At 41.4% G+C, this 13,542-nt stretch overlaps 1 protein-coding gene across 1 annotated transcript in view; it reads left to right on the forward strand.

The window, feature by feature from the left end:
• The window catches only part of large1 (LARGE xylosyl- and glucuronyltransferase 1), a 98,132-nt gene that overhangs the window by 66,561 nt on the left and 18,029 nt on the right, over window positions 1-13,542 (forward strand). Inside the window, exons 7-8 of the mRNA XM_053862493.1 lie at window positions 6,550-6,654; window positions 11,396-11,508. Of these exons, the coding sequence (XP_053718468.1) occupies window positions 6,550-6,654; window positions 11,396-11,508 (218 nt within the window). The remainder of the gene's footprint in view (window positions 1-6,549; window positions 6,655-11,395; window positions 11,509-13,542) is intronic.

Consider the following 13,542-nt stretch of genomic DNA (forward strand, 5'->3'; position numbering starts at 1 on the left):
TGAGCTCTATATTAAATCCTGTGCCATGTTTTTAAACAGGCTAAGATCACTTCCTCCAGGACAAAATTAATGTATAATAATTAGTTTATAATCGTTTATAATCGTTCTAACGCGCCACTCTTCGGAGAGGAGGGGTTGGTATTCATAATCTTTCACTAGTGACTGTCGGGTGTTCCTTCATTTGTTGAACATAAACACGTCTATGGTGTGAAGATGAAGGCATGGAGGCAATAGTGGGACATCAGGTCTGCTGACCTTGGCACACTTCTTTGAATGTATCTGACTCAGCAGAAAAAAACTCCTGCTGATCTCCTTGGTACCTTTTTCACAGCTAATTTAAGAACTGCTGCCTTCATGCTGAGCTGTGGGAGATTTGTTGTGTGAGGACGCTAGTAAGAAATATATTACAATAACGCATCGTTCCTAATGTATATTATCGCTAAGACACACATATTAGTTCAGTCCATCAAGTCAGGACGTCAGTTAGTTAATGACAAGATCAATAGAAGCTTAACACTGAAATGAATTGGGTTTTCTTATCTCTTTGAAATAACATTCTTTAGCTGCCATCTTTTACTGAGCAGAACTGTATTGATTTCTTTCTTTTTTTTTTTTTTTTTGTCATGGCTCTCTGGTTCTGACTTTTTTTTTTTTTTTTTTTTTTTTTTTTGTCATAAAGCTGCCGGACTGCTGTGTGCAGACCGTTGCACACCACTTCTTCTCATTGTGAATGGTTAAATTCAGTTACTCTGTGAAGGTCAACGTGTTAATGTCCTTTTAAAACGCTGACATAATGTTTTATTATCACATCAATCATGCTCACCCATCCATTCTGCCCATTTTCATCACATGGGAGAGCATCGTACAATGAAGGGAGGCTGTAGTTAAACATTTTCATTATTGTCCAACATTTCAGTCTATTGCTTGAAGTCATGTTGATATGATGTAGTGTAGATTCAGTGGGGTGGAGGAAAGGCTCTTCATGATGGGGCTCAGATACCAAGGTTTTTTGATGAATCAGAAAGTGCTGATCCTACCAGCAGAAATTTCTGATCCTTGACCTGTGTCTGAGCTTCACGTTAGCTTCTGAAATTTCTTCCCTATCAGCTCCTGTGCTAGCCATTTAGCATGTGAGCATTTAGTGGCATTGGGGGTTGAAATCTACTCACTCGTCCGCTACATGGAATTACGTCACACGGGGGACGGGCAGTAAAAAAAGTGCAGGGCCATGTAAAGAAACAGAGCAGCTAGATATCATGTTAGAAGTTTTCACTTCTCGAACGCAGCATCGTGTCATTGAATCCAACCAATCAAATATATGTGGTTGGACTTAAGTCGTCTGTCCCATGTCATTCACAGTTTTTGCATTTCTATTTCTCATAAATGCCTGTCGGGAAAGCGGGGCCCTGAAGTTCTGATCTCAGTTCATAGTGTGCGATTCTAAGGTTTGCAACTGGGTGCAGACATTTCAACAATGGTGTCTGTAGCGACCGCTGTACCAATGTGAAAGACTTTGTTTGTAAATTGAATTTGTTTGACAATTGTGTCATGAGACAGATTTCCATGATGAAGAGAGCATCAACGCAGCTGTCTTCTCTCACTAATGTACGTCAGCGGTCCACTGTCTGTGCAAACGTGTACTCTGATGATGGTTCCCGGGCAAAAAGGCTCATGCATAGAGGCAAACAGTGCGTACCATGCAAGTCTAATGTTACAAATGCACAGCCCTTGTGTTTATCAAATTACTCAGGAATTCTCGTCATGGGCATTATTTTGACTTGTCATCGCCTATTCCAAGTCTGGTTTATTCAAGTCAGCACCTGGGACCCCCCCAAAATTTTACAAATCATGTGTGTATCCCTAGTACAGTGTGGTATACCGTTAGTCTTTGGTTGCCAAATTCTATGTACTTTTACTACCCCCTTCATGGCTCCCCGATATCCAAGAGCACGTCCCAAATAGATGAATCTGTACTGACTCCAAATTCGAAGGAGGTTTGCTGGCGTCGCTGCGAGCTGGATGGAGAATGAACTTTCATTGCCGTTTATGTTTTGGCAATACGGTGTGTGTGATTTGTCCAACGAATAGGCATGTTTGCAATTAGATTAAGCTGGAATCCCTAGAGTAGTCCCTCTAATTTTAAGTTTTACACACTTACTTTTAGAGAGCCGCTGCTCTCTGACAGTAAGAAGGTGGAAAAGCAGATCCTTAAACCCAGTGGAGGGCAAATACATTTTTAAAGGAGCCACTAGTATCTAGTGACTAGACATTCGCGCTGCTGTGGGATTGCTTAAAGACAGAAGAAGGAGGAAGTAAAAGACATTCAAATCTTGAAGCATACATATTAGATAAGATAGAACTGTGAATAAAAGTGTTAGTACTTGTGATTATGCTCTAACCTTGTTATAATTTTCCTTCTTAGGAAATAGGGGTTGGTCTCTTTAAAAAAAAAATTCATGATCTGTTCTCTGGAGAGTGTGATTTTCTTCTGAAAAAAGATGTGAAAACCAATGAAGGCATTCCTGCTCAGATAATAAAGGTAAATTCCAATTACTGCGTACGTCATTCAGAGATACAGAATGCAGGTAGCTTGAATGCAGGTAGCTTGTTTTGCGTCTGTGATGTGTTACTGGAGTAGCTTTTGACTTCGAGTGTGTTTCATCACACTAAGTCTGCCGGTTGTGCACCACCAGCTCTGATCATGCAAGAAGAAGACGGAATCCAAAGGCTTTTTCCAACTCAGAAATATGTTACACTGCTTCAGTTGGACAGATGCTCCTGTAAACACATGGGTGTGGGACCACCATGGTTGAGAATGAGTATAAACACCCAGTCTGTGGACTCTGTGGAGAAGCATTCATGTTAAGTTCCCAGTGAGGAGAGGCAAGGAACATATGGCGGTGTGGCCTGCAGGCTGATGTAAAGTCCACTGGATACACTTGGGACCAGTGTAAAGATGGCAGGTGGAATCTGCTACTGTATGTAGGATTTACTGTGGTTGCATGCATTGGTATTGATGTTCCTGGACAGAAATAGTGTGTGAAGTAGAAGCTGCGGTTATGTGTCAGTCATTGTTAAACAAGCCTATTTGGAGTTGACGGCTAATCTGGCGTTGGTCGTTCCTTCTCATTTCTCAAGGATAACAAGAATAGTTATCTTGAAATTAACCAATTATTGGCAAGTCACACTTTCGGCGGATGCCACTACGCGCCAAGTTACACTCTCCTTTCTAGCTTCAAGCATTGGAAAGTGTTGCACTCACTGTGTCTTGGATTAAATGTTTTTAAAGATATTTGTGTCTGTCTTATGCAGGTATCAGTGAATGAGGGACTTTTTTAAGCTTCAGAAAGAGTGTCTGCTGTGAAAATGGGTGCGATAAGCATTCAGGTGAAAGAGTGTGATGGCTGCAGTGTAATGAAAACTCTGTCGGCTTAAGCACAACACTGTCGACAAAACATTTGTTTGTAATGTTTGCAGTGGGAGCACAGCTGCATATTTAGTTTCCTCTCCTGCACTGAAGATGTAAATGCTTTTCTCTCAATGTATTTATGACTCCAGGCTGTATTCCAGTTTTAATTCTCACAGCAATTTCTCTTATTTGCCATCATGTATATCGCAGAGTCCCCATTGTGCTGTGTGCATTGTGAATGGGAATAACAAAAGTTTTGTGCATCTTAATTCTTGCAACGTTAAAGAATGTATGGTTGCTGGTTGAATATGTATCAATGTTTAGGTGCTCTGCGAACACTCAGCAGTTCCAAGTTGGAAACATCTGAACACAAATACTGAAGCAGGTTATTATAGTAACACCGCGATTTTATTTGGCCATTTTCTATGGAAAGCGAACCGGTGATGGCTCTGTTGATGGTCTGACCTGTCACTTTCCTCTGGGGGTTCCCCACGACCCTGGCACTGCAGCTGTTCTGGATTCATTGTTAACTACTTGCCTTCTTTTGAAGCCTGTCTAGAAGCAGTAGTGAGTACGGCAGAAGAGAGACATGGTATTATGACAGAGGAATTTGTGTTATGCTTTTCAAAGGAGCCCTATCGTGCTCATTTCAAGGGCTTCCAGAATAACATTGGCACCCAAAGTTTCTTTACTATAATACACCTTTGTTAATTGCTCCCAGCCACTATAGACCTCTGGAGTCATCACATATCTGACACAGAAACTGCAATATTACTCTGAAGAAGAAACCTAAAAGATCCAGAGTAACTGAAGGCTACTGAAGAAAAAAAAAATACATGCATGCGCAAGTCCGCACACAAACACACACACATACACACACCTCAAAGTAGGATAAGCAAGCCCACACGCATGCGCACACATGCATGCGAAACGTACTGAAACGCGCAAATGAGCATCAAAATAAGCAAAAAATACCGGTGCCACACAACCAACTGACTGTAATAAAACTGACAATAGAGACAGTAACTCACAACCATGTAATGGACAGGGCGACCACTACTGATCCCCCCTAAGAGGGAGGGGATACCCCCATGCCTAGAGTTGTAGCACTCAAGACCAGTCTTCGTCTCAAGACCGCATTTCCCAGGTCTTGGTCTTGTCTTAGCATTGACTGCAAGTCTACTTTGCAAGTCTTAGTCTTGGCTGAGCTGGATTTCTTTGTCCACACCAGCCAAGACCACAGCTGCTGCATTTTTTTTTTGTTAAGCATTTGAAATTCCAGGTTTAAAATGCAACCAAGTTGCTTTCCTCCCAAATCCAGCCAACACAGCTATGAATACTGTGTGCCTCTTCCCTTAATGTACCTCATCTGTGTCTTGATATGCTCTGGTCTACATTTTGACTCAATCGCAGGTCAGGTTGTCCCGACTGCAAATCCATCCTAGTCACTTAGGGGATGTGACGACCGAGGCAATGTCTGTGGAAACATTCCAGGAATGACTTTTTGAGAATGTTTCCTTACAACTGAGTGAATATCTCCTCGCCACTTAGGAAATGCTTGCAAAGCACTCAGGCAAAGTCTACAATGCACTTAGGAAATGCCTAGTGGAATGTTCTTTCACGCAGTTGTTGGTTGAAGTCGAGAGAAAATACCCAGGGTTCCCCTCCAAATATTGCAGGCTCTGCCATATTAACCTCCTGGTAGTCATTGATTGAAATGTTGCTCTGTAAAATAATAATACAGCTCTACTCTGGCCAATAATAATAGTCAAACAGCCCTAACTAGCCACAGATTTGCACCTATTATTTGTATTTGTTTGTGACACTCATTTGCATCAGCTTGTAATAAATTAGAATTAAAAACATAAAAGTCGGAAACAAATCACGCTAAGTACTTATGAGGCTTTCCAGTCCTTCCTCAAAGTGCACATGGAGCTATTTAAAGTCAGACAGAACGATTTCATGAATTACCGCGTAATTAAAGTGGCGTTAAATTCATCCGATCATGAAGCTTTATCGGTGTAATAGGAATAATTAACCTTCATAGAGGGAAATAAGCGGAATGTAAAGATGAAGGATGTGCATTGGAAAATGAGATTAAGGCAACTGGCGTGCCCCAAAACAAAGATGAATGACTGTGGAAGGAAAGTTCTCGCGAAAGAAGCTGTGTTATTTGTCTAATTGTTCCCTTCAGTCGTCACCTTGATGGCGGATCTTTGCTTTGCAGTCTTTTTCCGAAAGGTTCCGCCTGCTCCAATGGTCTCTCATTAATCTTCCTTACAGCCTTCATTAAAGCTGCCACCTCCCTGCCTGCTCTCCGGGCTTCTATCTCCTCTCAAAAGCCCATCTCCTCGACCTTTAGATCGGCCCGGCTCACCGTCCATAATCTCTCGCCCTACAGCTCCGTCCATCCATCCTGACTTGCACCCACCCTCCCTTTTATCTCCTAGATCTCCACTTTATTTCTTTCCACCTCCCTCCTCTTTGTTCGCCTTCAAAACTTCGTATGGAGACTGAATTCAATTTATAGCCTTTGTGGTGCCATTTCTGTTTAACTTCGCGCTCGGTTTGCCGTCGACTCGGACATAAAAGCTGACTTTATGGCGGGATTATGTTTCTGCGGCTGTCGCTTGAACTACTTGACCCTGAAGTGTCCGTCTCTGAGCCTTTTTCAACTTCTTTATCTCAGCAGACGATCCAGAGAGCCGGGAAGATCATGGCTCAATTATCTTTTTATCAACTGAGACAATATAAATCTCACACTCATCTAAACATCTTCTGTTTTGATTTGTTTTTGAACAAAGAGGGCAACCAACCACCAAACTGAAGTGAAATTAGAATTAAAATACCAACCTTCCTCAACCTTTAACTCACCTTTTCATGACAAATTATTATTTACATGAAAGCATCACAGCATGTCGCTACAAACACCGGTCAGTAACAAAACAATACTATAAATACTAAGCAATATTTTTCTAAATATTAGCGTTCAATTATCTGTTCTTCAGTTGTGAACATGTCTTTGATGTACAGTAAGAACTATTTCAACAATGGCATTATCCCTCTTGTATTTTAAGTTCTTTCAAGCGCCTTCTGCCGAGGCACTAACCTTTATGTTTATTTTAATGTCCTTTTTTCAGGTCAGCAGGTTCTGGGTCTGGTGGAGAACCAAAGCGACTGGTACCTCGGGAACCTGTGGAAGAATCATCGACCGTGGCCTGCACTGGGTCGAGGCTTCAACACTGGTGAGAAGTCTTTCAGAGCAGCGTTTAAATAAAACCCGTAGAGACACTGAGGGTCTACTTATTCAGTTTAATGCGCAGGACTTCAACAAGGTCCACTTAACTCAAGGCTTACGGGTAGTCCCACGTGGTTCTAATGTGATTTGGTCTTGTCTTTGAGTGAACTGACGAAGGCAACAGCTGCGGCATGTAAATTTAAATAATTAGCTTCTCAGGTGGGAACACAAACAGCTGAAGTCGTTCCATTCTCCACTGCTTGTCCAAGGTCGGATTGCTTAGGCTGCAGTTGAAGTAAGAGGGTCCTGATTTACTGTACCTGAGCACCTTGTCTTCACTGGAAATACTGAGGAACTTTGAGACTGAGTCTCTTCAGAATATCCGCCCCTGGACTCCATTCCTGTTGGACATACCTGTAGTTGTTAGTCAACACACATGCTTCATTCTTAATGTTCTTGGTTTGTTTTATGTGACAATTGTTGCCTGTATTTTGATATTCTAAGGTGACAGTTGCACAGTCCTACATGGTCGTCTCCTGCAGTAGACAGTGGTGTCAAGGTTCTGTGTGAACACGTTCTATTGTCTGGAAAGAATTATATATGCAACGTTTATCTGCTTTTGTCTACACAAAGGCTCAGCTCACGCCACAGACCTTGGATGGGCATTTAATTTCCTCAATGGCTACACGATGAAAGATGACTGTTCTTGAGGGGCCAAAATTAAAAGCTGAAGAAAAAGGGTCTTATATGGAACTTTGATTTTGTTACTTAAATATTGCGTAATAAGGGGAAAAGTACTGTTTGACACGGTATTGTATGCCTAAAATGTTATTTGACTTTATATTATTTAACTTTCAGTATATTTTTTTAAATGCTCTCTATATAAATCCCAAGAATTGGTAGACATTTTTTATTGAAATAGTAACACTGTGTGTTCACCATCTAACTATGCACTTCACTAGGTTTTAGTGGTATTATTTTCCCTCTGTCTTTTATTTGTTTTGGGATACAATAAATACTGTCAAAACGATGACACCATTAATATTACTAATATACCAGGTCTTTATTTTCTTTTAGCCCCCATTTAATCAAATTAAACGTGGGAGGAAAAGAAAATAAAGACCTATAAATAACTCATGAGTTATACCTGGAATTCAAATAGTAATGATGGAAAATTATTTTGACTTGGTGAGGGCCTGAGGCTGGGCATCTGTGGAGATGCATTTGGATGGTTGTGAATCTCTGATCTCTGATGAGTCAACAGAAAAGGTTCTGACGCTTGACTTTTGTTGGACACATATGAGTTCTTGTTTTTACATCAGAGAAATAAAACAAACCATGAACAAATCAGCCCAGTTACACTCCTATACTAGTGATATTCACCAGCTCAAATAAAAGGAGAAAATAGTTTTGATTTCTTTACATTATATGACAGAATAATGGCAGCTTTTAATTCTAATTGTAATAACAATCTTAATAATAATCTTCCATGTATATTGTACTTCAAAATGTGCTTCAACATCCAAGACCAGAATCTGAAAGGTTAGAGTTACTACCAATCCTTTCTGGTCTTCTGAGTTAATGTGTTTGGTTTATCTTCTCAGAGCACTCTGTGTTTTCTCCTCTGGGCCCCCCTTTGCCTCTCGCTGGATGCTTTTTCTTTTTCTTTTTCGGACCATTCCCTGTGAACATTAAAGGTGGTTATGTGTGAAAATCCCAGTAGATCAGCAGATCCTGAAATACTCACACCAGCCTGTCAGACTGCAACTTTTCCAGTCTCTGATGTTCAGTTTAAACTTCAGCAGTTGGTCTTGACCAGCTGTACGTGCCGAAATATGGCTGCTCACCATGTTAATGAGAAAAGAGGCAACCTGATGGAGAGGCTGGTGAGTTTACACCAAATATCTCTGAGGAGATTTCAGCTTTTTTCTTTGCACAGAATGCTGTTCATGAACCCTACAAGCTGTTTGGCATTAATCCATGGTTCCCAAATTATGTCTTTTATGAGGATGTATTTTAAATATCTGTAACACAAACAGCGATTTTCCTGTCTATTTTTAAACAATCTCTGTTAGCTTTGTGACAATTGTTGAATATTAACCACAAAAACACTGTCAACCTTACGCTGTCAGCTGCAAAAGTTACCGTTTGTTGCCTGCACTTGGATGTGTTGCGTCAGTTCCCTCCGCTTCAAACAGTCACGGGCCCGACAAGAATATCAACTTGTGAGTTATTTTTCTGCTGTTGTGCAAAACTAATTGTATCCCAAAAGGCAGGTTCTGCTTCTCTTGGCTCCTTTTATGAATATAATTACATGGAGCTTGGAAAACAGATACTCCACATTTGGTGAAAATGTTTCAGTAGCCGAGGAAATGAGGCATTTGATTTTGGCAAAATTGGTGGTTATTGAGCCAACAATGAATTGCTGAAAGAAAAAGGCAGTGTGAGTAGTGAGTAGAGTAGAAGTTCATTTCAGTCTCACATCAAACATACAATAACAATTCTTTGATATCACTGTAAAGTCCTCTTTGGGTAGATTTGCGTAGAGTCCAATTGTCTTTGTTCTTGTTGAGTTTACTTTGTTAGGGGCGACACTGGTGGCAGTCGGGCAACGGTTTCCAACTTGCGTCACATAGAAACGCTTAATTCACCTACTGAAGTTTGAATAGTCTCCTATTCTTTAGATTTTAAATGAAGTGAGGGTGATACAATGAAGAGCAAACTTTTGCGCTCTGATTAAAAGACAAGTCTGGTGAGATCCCTGCCTGGGAGGCCCAGCAACTGTAACAACCGTGTCTTCATTTACTCACTTCAATCGTCAAAGCTGACCTTGGAAACAGTTCAGACTGGTGTTCCGTGGTGGCGTCAGCCACCATGACCTCCAGGCACCTTTTCATGCTGCTTCCCATTGGCTTCCCGCCACACCCCTCTGCAGCCACCAAGCCTCTTCCACCGGCCATTCTCATTCACTTTCTCTATTGCCTGATCTGGATTGCACTCGGTTGTGAGAGTTGCGCTGAGACACTCTTCTACTCTGTACTGGGGTGGTCTCTCGACATTGGGGTTCAGAAACAGTAAGCACAGATTCATTATATATTTTGTGGTCTACATGATTTGAGTTTCCAGTATTACTTTTGATAAAAGTTGCTTTAGGTTACGAGCATTTTTGGATCTATTGAGAAATGATAAGGCTTGGAAACCGAGTCACCACAACCACCTTGCAGATTCTGGATTCAGATAAGCCTTTCTGAGATGGTGCAAGTTGCTGCCTTGCCTGTGTGACAGCTCTCCCAAGCATTAGTCAATGACCTTATATGGTTTGCCTTCTTATTAATGAGTTAGGTACACGACTCATGATCCTTGTGCAATGGCAAAGATTTGTCTTCTCACTCTTGGCCAAGATCATTGAACAAATTTCTACTCTGCTTTCGGTCTCAGGTTATGGCTGACAGTACTGTGTTTTCCTCACCATGTGATGTCACTCACTCTTCAGCGACAAAACTAGAATCTGGCCTCACAGTTAAGATGATATTTGATTATGTGAAACAGCAGATGCGTTGTGGGATAAATTTGCCAATTTCTTCATCTCTCTGCTATATTGCAAGATTCTTTCTTTCTGCTGCATTTCAGGCCAAAAACTGTCGCAATCGTGCCTTCCAACTACAGCATTGGCATCTCTTGCCACACAATATGTGTTGGCAAAACCACCTGCTTCCTCCTCATATTGAGTGTTAAGTTGATGTCTAGCTTTTAATTTGTAAACCTTACCGAGAACATGATATCTATATAAACTTAATATATCTTAACTAAACTTTTTCTGAGAACGTGAGCTCATCCTGAGGAAGAGCTTGAATGAAACTGTAGGTCCTGCTGAGGAAATCATTTGGAAGTGCTGACCTGGCCTCTAAATTTGATGTCCATATCATAAAGAACTGTAAAAAAATTTTTTTGAGGTATTACAGCCACTGCCAGGGCTTTTCACTGTGCAGAGAGAAACATTTTGACTGCAGTTTCACACAGCGGTGCTGAAAGTGAAATTGATTTGATTCTATTACAGTTTGTAGTGTTATTTCCGCACTGAAACCCAGCAAGTGTGTTCCTCCAGGAAACAGAACGACTCTCCCATTGCTAATAACTAGTACAGTAAACAAGGCGCACACCTCCGCTTTGTGAACTTCCGCACAAATTCCTCGGCTTGCAAAACTTACGGTGTCCTGTCGTGCATTTCAAAACTTCCCGTCTCTGTGAGTGAGCAGCGCAAACACAAAGGCGACGCATTGACAACAAACAGCAATTTGACACAAAGCCTTTCGGTTCGGCCGCGGTTGGGCGGCTTTGTGGCGCTGACCGTGGAGGCAGATGGAGCACAGCGGGGTGGCAGTCATGGCTTGTTTGCGCTGATCCTGAAATACAAAATAATTCACCGTGTCTTTGCCTCTGAAAATTGGCTGCCTAATTTTATTTGTGGCAGCGAGGATATATCGAGGGAGCCAATGTGGTTTTCTTATGTTTGAGAAGTTTTAGCAGAGTGAAGCTTCTAAGAATGGGTCCTGGAGGATTTTTCAACACGTTTTCCACCTCCGATGCCAGTCGGTGCAAAAGCCTAAGGTCTACTGCTCTATCTCGAAACACAAGACTGCAATTCAAATCCTCATGATGGAACTTTATCACCTTAACCAGCCGCCATGATACGAATCTCTGTTTCTTAAGCTACCATATCTGTCTCTCCCTCTCTCTCCCACTCCCAGGGGTGATTCTGCTTCTCCTGGACCGACTGCGAAAACTCAGATGGGAGCAGATGTGGCGCCTGACTGCTGAGAGAGAATTAATGGCCATGCTGTCCACCTCTCTGGCTGACCAGGTGAAAGGAAAACACACATTGTTACGCCTCCAAAACTGGTTTTTGTTGTGATTACATCTGAGAGAATTCTTACGTTGTCATGTGTGTTTAAACCGTTTGAAAGCTTTGTTTTCTTTAGTTTCCTTTTTATCATGTCTGTGCTGGTACCAGCTGACATTGTTGAAGAGAAACTCTGTGCTGGCTTAGTGATGAAGACTGGGTCATACTGACAAGGGCATGTACTACAAGACTGGTTTGACAAACCAAAGCAGTCATTTCCAAACTTAAAAGTGACTCTCGCTGACCATCATCTGAATATTCTGTTATTTTTGCTGGACAGATCACATTACAGATGAACAATCTATAGGTCTTTTAGGGATGTTTATTGGGGATAGACATGTAAAGCTGGACACTTTATGAAACTGGAAACTACATAGATACGCACAAATCATTAAATGAACTTTCATTTGTTCATTTAACGATTCATTTTCTTTGCAATATGGTTTCTTGAATCCGATTGGGTTGTCTTCTTCCATATTTATGAATTTTGCTGAAAGATCTGTGACATAGGAACACCAGAGAGAAACCTTGTGAAACTTGAATCTCAAGCTCAGAGATGAATGAATGAGCCATAGGAAAAGAATTTCAGATGTAACTAGCATTTTAGGAGTTCAACCTTGTTTCGAATGGTTTCAGATAAAAGCATATATCCCTGAGGCTAAATGTTCTTCCTAAAGTCCAGCGCACGAGAGAGTTCTGAAATATTGTTGAGCTTGTCATAAGCCTCAGCTTCTTCTGAATCATTCTGATTATTGTTTAAGCAATGGTGTGACTGATGGCCACACAAATCTGAATTATAATCCTATTAACCAGGCATTTTCTAATTTCTGAGCAATTTCTAAACTAAAGACATACAGTCTTATACGTCTGCTTAAGTCATTACAACCTGGCAGCCTTATAGGTCTGTAGTGGGCGCTGACATCATCTATTTAGAGACTCTGACACAAAGACAGGCAGCAGAATGAGAAGTGTCAGAGATGAAGATACTGAGGTTTTCTGTGGGAGTGTCGAAAAAGAAAAAGGCCAGAAATGCGTCTATGAGAGGTACATTCTGGAGACAAAGTTCAGGAGGCCAGATTTATATGGTTTGGACACGTAGAGAGGAGAGACAGTGGACATGTGGAACAATGAATGTTGATCAAGATGCAAAAAAAAGGAGTATTGGGGAAACAGCCAGTGATGGATTTGGCGGATATTGGGCAAGGAGAGGGTTAAGGTGGAAGATCCAGACTCTCTGTGGACGTTTCTCATGACACACGACCAAAGTACAAATTGGGCGGTATTTTATGATATCATAGCAAACATTGAAAAAGGTGTGGAAACCTAGATAAAATATATGTCATAATATCTGGTTTAAACAAAACTATGTTTGGAGATGAGTGTCTGGGTGGAGGTCTGCACTCCAACTGTGTTTTGCACTTTCACTCCACCTCAAGACTGCTAAACATTTTCAAGCATTCTGTTGCTGCCGAAGAGTCATTAATTATTGACCATGTATTAAAGGTGTGAACATAAAGCTTCAAGCGCCTCAATCTCCCACATGATCTACATGTTGAAGGTCAGAGTTATGTGGCGTCTTATCTCACGCTGAGCTCTGTTCAATACATTGAGGTTATTTGGTGAGACCTTGGTGAAGGATCTCTCCATTATCTTGGGCTCATCCAGACGAGGTGCGTTTATGAGCTTTTAATTAAACCTTCATTATGTAAAGTCCCGCAAGGTATGCAGTTTGGAAAATGAACAGAGCGTTGGCAATTGTTTCAGCGTTCCATCTGGCTTCAGCTGCACGGGACCCTCCCAAGGATTGTCTGCCGTCTTTATCACACCATTCATTATCTGGCTGTAGAGGCTTTATGTCTCCCATTAGGACGGCGGTGTCTGTCTTCAGGATTATTGGTCCTCTGCAAAGATTTTAAACCCACAGATAAAACAGATGCACGGTTGCACCGATCGGAGTGTGATTCTGCATTCATTTAAAGAAGCATCTCACCTCGA

This window comes from Synchiropus splendidus, chromosome 4 (genome assembly GCF_027744825.2).
Source record: "Synchiropus splendidus isolate RoL2022-P1 chromosome 4, RoL_Sspl_1.0, whole genome shotgun sequence".
Lineage (NCBI taxonomy): Eukaryota > Metazoa > Chordata > Actinopteri > Syngnathiformes > Callionymidae > Synchiropus > Synchiropus splendidus.